General features: G+C 34.3%; 1 protein-coding gene across 2 annotated transcripts in view; it reads left to right on the forward strand.

The window, feature by feature from the left end:
- The window catches only part of LOC117107264, a 15,472-nt gene extending 8,644 nt beyond the window's left edge, over positions 1-6,828 (forward strand). For both annotated transcript variants that reach the window (XM_033248901.1, XM_033248893.1), the window contains 3 exons: positions 1,169-1,418; positions 2,917-3,063; positions 3,884-6,828. In XM_033248901.1, coding sequence (XP_033104792.1) covers positions 1,169-1,418; positions 2,917-3,063; positions 3,884-4,044 — 558 coding nt within the window. In that variant the 3' untranslated portion in view covers positions 4,045-6,828. The remainder of the gene's footprint in view (positions 1-1,168; positions 1,419-2,916; positions 3,064-3,883) is intronic.
- The last annotated feature ends 1,996 nt before the right edge of the window (positions 6,829-8,824 follow it).

Raw genomic sequence — 8,824 nt, forward strand, 5'->3', positions numbered from 1 at the left:
CTCTAGTACCAAGTGGTATTCGTTCAAAAAAAATTGTAAACTACTGTAGAGAAGGTGCGAGTTTCCACTACCTAACCTAGCCGACCAGTACGAACCAACGACAGTGCAGCAGCGTGTTCTATCGCAATCTAATAAGTAGTAGATTATCTAGGCCCTAGCTACATTTACCTTCGATAAAAAACGAATTATTTTAATCGCTAGCTAGCATTCTTCCATTTAACAAAATATTGTTTTAATTTTCATTAAGACAAAACCTTGGGGTATGCCAATATAACAGAACGATTAGAGGATAGGGTGCTGTGCAGTTTGGCTTGCTGTAATTTGTGCGAAAATAGGATTAAAACCATTTAATAGCGGGCAAATTTAAACAAAACAAAGTTTACGAAGGAGAATGTCATTCTGGACAAGATCAAAAGCTTTTTTAAGCCAATAAATATAGTACCAGTAAGATGGTCTTTGTCGATAATTTTAAGCTAGTTATCGTGTGTGTTAGTTACTGCTGTTAGTGTAGTGAATCCAGGTCGCCAGATTGATTACTAGAAATAAGATTATTTCAGAACGATGATTGTAAAGTTTGGAATGAACACTGCCTGCTCGATAATCTTCGAACCGACTACCAAACACTTTTTTGTTCCAGTCCCGAGGAATAATGCTTTGTGAAAGAGAAATGCCTCATAGATGAGTAATAATGGGAGAAATGACATGGACTGCCGGCTTCCAAAAGCTTCCCACTCATGTTGTCCAGACCTGTCGACTTGGAAATATTAATATTTAAAATCTCATTTAAAACAAAATCATTGATAGTCATTTCAAAAGAGAAGGTACTATTGCACTCTTGAAATTGTAAGTAGCTAGACGGGTCAGTAGTGCTGTCTGGGTGTTGTCTCTGCAAGTTTTGTACCTATTTCAGTAAAAATATTATTAAACGCTATTAATTATTTTTATTAAATATTAATATCCATTGCAATCCAGTCTGGTGTAAAAAGTCTCTACCACAGCCAAGTATAATGGGCGGTAGCACCCTCTGGCAATTTTTTTTCATAGACCTATCAAAGAACGTTTCTACTTATGAGATAGTAAAGAATATCGATGTTTTTGTTGTCCTAAAGATTATTTTTCCATGTCTTTAATAATAGGCCTATTATTTTTTTCCATTATGTTTTCATAGGGCAACTTTTTATGGGACAGAACGATGGATATCTTCTCACTGCCTATGATAATAGTATGGATAGGTGTAGGGGACATTGTTGGTAGAACCATCGCTGTAGTATCTACAGACAGGTTATGGATATGGAACGATAGAGTATCTGAAAGGAAACCAATATTATTCATCGTACCACATTGTATTATAGCAGCTGTACCATATATATGCACGATATTTATATCATCACCTATTGTTCGAAAAGTTGCTTTGGTCGGTAAGATTGTTGAACTCCACAAATCATAGACTAACACCAGATGAAACAAGCCCGAGCGTATAATGCAGTATTACATAGGTACTGCGTGAGAATTCTGAGTAGCCTGCTAAAGTCTTGAGCGCAGTGCGTAGGCGCAGGCAGACGGCTGGACTTTGGTCGCAAAATATGAATTTTCGATCTAACGACCGACCCTGACATCCAAATTTAAGTATGCTTTAACAACACAACAATTTTTGTTAGCCTAAATTTTAACTCAGACAGCGTCGTACGACACAGCCCGACGTGATTCATGGTCGGGGACAGTCTTGAGTCTGGCCTGCGAAATATTAAACATGTTTATGATTCTACGATGCGACGGTCCCGAAGTTGCCAGATAGTCGAAAGGCTTCACGGCCAAACACACGCAATCCAACGGCCAAATTCGGCCATTTTTTTTTCGATATCGGCCAAAATTCTGTCGGATTTTAATCAGATTGATAGATAGTAGTGCGTACAAAATTTTCAGTTAAAATACAAAAAATACACGACAATCATTGGTCACTTGTTTAAAATTGAAGAAATCAAAATGATATATAGAAAACAAAGTTAATCTTTCGCTGTTTATTGTGCTTATCATTAATTGATCACCACCAATTAAATGCCCAAACATTATTTATAACTAGTATGTTCTTTAATTAGTGCTAGCATGTACAAGCCTATTTAAAATCACGTTATTAAGATTGATCTCGGCGCTAGCACATCTTAATTTTATTTTTTTTTAAATTTATTTTTTTTTAAATTTTTTAATTAAAATTTTTTTTATTTTTTTTATAACGTACATTGTACCGGTAGTCGATCATTTTATAGCATAATTAAAGGGCCGGTTATAGCAATATCATATGGCAAATCTGTGCAACTCTTCAATTAGAATGACAATTACATTAGTTAGGTAACACAAACCAGTGTAAATACATAGCTATGGAAATTTTTACGAATACTTTATATAACTTTATATAAATTCGCCCATAAAGGTTATTGTTGCGGTATTTAAAACATCAATGTCGCTATCAGAATCATCTTCTTCATAACTCTCATAGGTATCAAATTAATTAAACAGCTTAACTCCAGAGTAACTTTTAAGGAGTCTAGACAACACTTTCCTTAATTGGAGGTACGATAGGAGCCGAAACCGCCAAAAGGGAAATATGATTAAGTTTTTAGTGCGAGTACTACTGGAACGTTAAATATAAACTAATGTGCAATTATAATCACATAGAGTTTAAACTTTTGTACAAAAACAACACATCCCTGTTCCCGGCCGACACAAAACATCGCGTCTGCGTTAACTCACACAGACTCTACGCGACACCAAATCGCGCCGGGCTGCGTCGTACGACGCTGTCTGGGAGTTGATCTTTATGAATACTAAAATTAATTTCGTTGACGTGTTGCAGTGTTGCCGAATGTAACTGAAGTAAAAAGTAATACTATACATATTTGTTTTTATTTCTCTTTTTAGGGATTATCGTACCTCGTATTTTTCTGGTTTTGCTGTTACCCCCTGTTGTAATGGAAGCAATAAATTGTAATGAGATGCGAGCTGAACGAGTTGCATTAGTGTACATAATATTTGGTTTCGGATCATTTTGGATTACTCCAATCAGAGGTACGTTATCATGGCCGGTTTGAATATATAACGCAATGTTGCTGTTCAGCCCGTCTCTCGTAGTTAGCGCATGGTGCGCATATTGAATATTTCAAGGATTATGTATACTGTATTAACAAATTACTGTGTGTATGCCATCGTCTGGGTTTTTATAGAGTTCAGTACTTAAAAAATATAAAATACTGGTTGCCGCATTTTATTAATATACGGGGCCTTATCACAGTCACAGATCACAGTTTTTTTAAGTAAAAGAAATAACTTTGACGATAGAGTATTAGCTGTATTCGTACAGTATTTTGTTTATATCGACTGTCTTAATCATTAATTTGATAATTTTGAGCTAAATCTTTCTAAAACAAAGTGTTTGAAATTTATAATACTAAATTGAAATCTGATTTTCTTCCTTTTAATATTTGTACATGGGTTTCGTTTTGTCACTGCCCTGGCTGTTGTTAGATAATAAACATTTTCTCATGAACATTTTCTATTAAACATTTTTAATTTGATGTTTTTTACAAATCGGACAATTTTTTTAATTTTTATGCTAATTATATTTATTTTTATAGTTTTAATTGATCTTTATCCGGTAGTAAGACGGCTCAGTAGGTGTTCACCTGTACTTGTCTTCCTGGTTTACTTTTTGTGATCCAGTTAAAGTTTAATAAAATGAAAATAAAAATTAACTGCATGCTATACCTTCTTCCGCTAAGCGATCCCCACCCATTGGATATTGTTGTAAGGGTTTCCAGTAAGAAAAGAGCTCCATACGCAAAATATTTCAATTTGATTAATTGTTCTTTATTTTCTCACCAATTTGCAGAAACTCTATATGACGTCACTGGATCGCACACAGCAACCTGGTACATCTTGGTCCTATCTACTATGGCTTCAGTTGAGGCTGTATTACTAGCAGCCGCAGTATGGGCAAGAAACGTGAAGAGTAAATCTGAAAAACCTTATGACGAATTAAGTGAATGTTAGCAAGATTAGAGTGCAATTTTTATGTTGAATTTTGTTTATATTAAATTTGATATGTATGTTGAAACATACCATTTAGGCCTAGGCAGTATCATAATTTTATTAATATACTTTGTTAACACAGTGCTTTAACGAAACAATACATCAAAAGTATCATTTAAATATAACAAAAAAAATACTAATATAATGTGATCTACAGATGAATCTCCCTGTCGGGGATAATAGCGTTTCCATTGCTGGCTCCACCACCCGGTGTATCTGGTACTGGTATAGGGTATTTATATTGCGCCTTTCCCTTGTGGTTATGAAGGGCAAGCCAAGCCTCAATAATTCAGGAAAACAATGGTAGGCCTATGATGGAGCAAGGATCGGTTTTAATAATTTTAGTTGGAGACACTGCGTTAAATCCGGGCCCAACGGACCCTTGTGAATAATTTTCTAAATTTGTACCCGCAAATCAACGTGGAATACTCTGCGATGAATGATGTGAAATATGGTTTCACACAAAATGTATTGGTATGGACAAAAACGTTTATGGACAGCTGTCAGTCTCAGACACGGAATTGTTTTGTACACGGTGCTCATTACCTCAGTTTTCTGACTCCTCTTTTGAAGATGTTTCGGGAGCATTGGTGAAGTCATTGAATGATCAAAGGAATGAACTTCCAAATTTGGATACAGAAACTGACTTCAAATGTCTTCAAAACAAAGGTATGCATATGCTTCACATGAATGCTCACTCAATAACAGCTACATCCAAATTATCTGAACTTCGACTAATTGCAGATAAATGTTCTCCAATTATTATCGCTGTCACTGAAACGTGGCTGGATGTTACTACTTGTGACAAGAAAGTTGAAATACCAGGCTATATTATTCATCGCATGGATCGTAACAGGCAAGATGGTGGATCATGCATTTATGTAATTCAAAACTCACCTGGACCCCTCGGACAGATTTGGAGTCATGATAGCCCAAAATCTGGTTAAATTACTTCCATCAGCTAAACTGATTTTTCACTTCTGCTCCAAAAGATTTAAAAACTGTTACAGTCATATAAGTGTACTTTTACTCTTCAGGATATAAATGAGAACGTTATCATCAGTGAACTGAAGCATATTAATCCTCGCAAGAGCACTGGTCTGGGCTATATCCCACCCAAATTTGTAAGAGATAATAATAATAATAATAATAATAATAATAATAATAATAATAATAATAATAATAATAATAATAATAATAATAGACGGATTTATATAGCGCAAATAAACGAGGTCTCTGCGCTAGACAATATAGAAGTCAAGAACACAAAGAAAAAAGCCGGAAAAAAATAACAAACAAACAAACAATAAACACCAATAAACACCAAGCTAGCACCCAAACCCAAAGTATGGGGTTACACCATCACCGCCAACCGGAGATCTGTGTTTATGTACTCCGGGTTAGCATCAGTTAAGTCTTGATCTTTTCTAGGATCAGGTGCCTCCTAACCTGGAACAAACAACACTAGCTAGCAAGGTGAAACAGAGAAATTGAAAAACAAAAGAAGAAAAAAGTAGCTATAAAGAGGCAAATAAACAGGTTTTAAGGTTTTGGTTTTTAGACGCTGCTGATTCAGCAGCCCCATAACGCACACAATTAATACTTCTATAAAATTTGAGCAAGTTTCTGATATGCTCAAACAAAAGCAAAATTCAAACCTTTATAAAATAAAAAAGAAAAAAAAAATTCTCACCAATTAACCACCATCCAATCGGTGTTCTTCCGACAGTTTTAGAAATTGTTGAGAAATCTTATGTTAATTCAGCCTAATGAATATTTAGAAAGCAACGGTTTATTGTATACATTCCAGTCAGGGTACAGAGGGGTTTTGTCAACTGACACTTGTCTTATTTATACTCGGGACTACATTCGAAAGATTGTAAATGATTTGTTGCAAAAAATTGTAGTATCTTTTGCAATGGTCAATAAATTATATGTAGTGACTCCGTCACTTAACATGGTTTGGAACTTCACAAATTTTTAAATGAAGAAGCTATGTCTATTCTCAGAAAGGTTAATTCCAAACTGAAATTCTTATACCGTCAGGGTGCATGTCGGGACAGTTGTTTGCTTTGCCCTGTTATTTAGTTTATTCGATTACAATATTTCATCTTGGTATTGAGGCCTCTATAAACAACACCAATAAACTAAAAGTGACACAAAACAAAACTCTTAGATTTATCTTTGCCAGAGGGCCCAAGGTACACAGGACTTCAAATCCGTCGGGTACCTTCCTATTAATGTAAGAGCCATTCACTTTCCTGCAATCATGCAATCCGAATCTTTAATAATACCTGTCCAACTGATTTAACTGAGGATTTTACTAACATGCAAAATGTCCATAAATACTTTACTCGAGGAACTAGGCATGAATTTGTCGTACCTAAATTTAAACCCCATTTACAATTTAGCTTGTTCAACAATTGCATCTCCAATGGGAACGCTCTATCCGGTTTCTTTGAAGGAAATTGAAAATGTACACACATTTGAACGTACATTAAAACAGCATCTATTGAATGACCTGAAAGATCGATAAAGTCATGCCTAGATTCTCCAAGTACAATGTGAATGTTTTCTGTTTTCGTTTGCATCATATATTGTAAATTTTATACCAGAACCACCCCAATGAAAACTAATCCATCTCCTTTGGATTAAATCCAGTCATTTTTGTATTTCTATGTATCTGTTTTTGGATTCCAAACAAACACACAAACGACTGATAAACCTGTCCGTTACAAGTGCCAAGTTTTTATCGTATTTATGATTCCATTTTGTTAATTAATTCTGTCTATTATACAAAGACTGTCTCAAGCGATACTGGTATATTGCCAAACATTTTACCCAGCATCTAGACTCAGGTACACGGTTTAATATATTATATTACATCCGTATATTATGGGGACACGCCGAAAATGGGGACACTTTTTGGCCATATTTATATCTAGTGGAAATATGTCTTTTAACACTTCGGCCAACCACTATTCAGGGGATACCGCTATTAAGACAGACCAATAGGCAGTTTATTATTGGTCAGGCCAAATTGAAAAATATTATAAAAATAATAACAACAACAACAACAGCAGCAGCAGCAGCAGCAACAACAACAACAACAAAAACAACAACAACAACGATAATAACGATAATAACGATAATAACGATAATAACGATAATAACAATAATAACAATAATAACGATAATAACGATAATAACGATAATAACGATAATAACGATAATAACGATAATAACGATAATAACGACAATAACGACAATAACGATAATAACGATAATAACGATAATAACGATAATAACGATAATAACGATAATAACGATAATAATAATAATAATAATAATAATAATAATAATAATAATAATAATAATAATAATAATAATAATAATAATAATAATAATAAATAATAATAAATAATAATAAATAATTAATAATAAATAATAAATAATAATAAATAATAATAATAATAATCCCACCAAGGCTTTCGATGCGGGCCTGCGGCGATATTTTTTTCTGGACGTTTGAGGCAGTTTCTTATTCTCGACAGAGCGGTCTTGATACGTGGCGATTATGCGATGCGAAAGCAAGGCTCAAGCCAAGACAGTGCACCCTCCAATCCGAGACCCCTCTAATTCAAAACCATTCTATTTCTAGACCACTTTTCCAAAGACCCAAACAACAATCTTCAATCTTTTAACACAAAGCTAACCATCTAATTGGGGACCAACCCAAATTTTCAGCCCAAAGGTGGTCTGGAATTGGAGGGCGAACTGTAGTAGGCATTATTCAGGCGTAGGGTTTCACTGGCAAGACTTATAATGAAGAGTACAGTTCGTTCGTATGAATCATAATCGATTCTAGTTGCTGTTAGTAATTGACTGGAACAGTCGTAGCAGTGTCACCAACGAGCAGGTTAACAGCATGACCCTCCCATTTATAATCCTTGGTGAAGAGAGACAAATGTAGGTAAAGTTTCTTGCCCCAATAGGCGAGCAGATTATGGCCAAAAAGACCTCTAAAAATCGTCGAGGTGGCAATGGAAGTACTACCGGCTAATTTTGATATTTTCTGAAAATATAGGTCTTGAGAAGTTCAGAACTCAAAATTACCCAAAATCCCTTTGGGGGAACACCTCCAAATTATGCATTCAAAATGGCCGCCATTTTTCCGCTTTAAATTATAGTTTTAGCTATATAATATAAAAAGTAACATTACTCGAATAATCATCATCAACAATTGGTGAAACTTACTCAAAATAGTCGTTACCCGGTAATTATCGAAAATGAATCTTGCGTTAAGAAAAACTACAATTTCAATCACCATAGCAACCGTTGTCTATGCAAATTTAAATTTCCTATTTTATTCATGAAATTTAAGTATACAGGAAGATTAAAGTTTATTAAATTCTTTATTTTCATAGGTTTTATGAATATATTTAACATCTGAATTATCTATTATTATCGTAGAATAGGATTATGTAAAAAAAATGCTGAAACTTTAATATAATTGCATAGCAACACAGATGTGTATAAGAGACAGGCTAGACTCCATCTGCCTTAAATTAAATGTTGTATATATTTACTTGTCTGAATGCAATTTTGTTTGTAAGGAAAGTACATCTCCACAGTACAAAACAATTGTACTTTTATTAAGAATTTATATTAAAAAAATTGTAAAGGGTGTTTCTTAATAACCTAAAACACGTCTTCATTCAAGTACATATAAACTGAATGG

This window comes from Anneissia japonica, unplaced genomic scaffold, assembly GCF_011630105.1.
Source record: "Anneissia japonica isolate Jap-2015-1 unplaced genomic scaffold, ASM1163010v1 scaffold3945_len365852_cov175, whole genome shotgun sequence".
NCBI lineage: Eukaryota > Metazoa > Echinodermata > Crinoidea > Comatulida > Comatulidae > Anneissia > Anneissia japonica.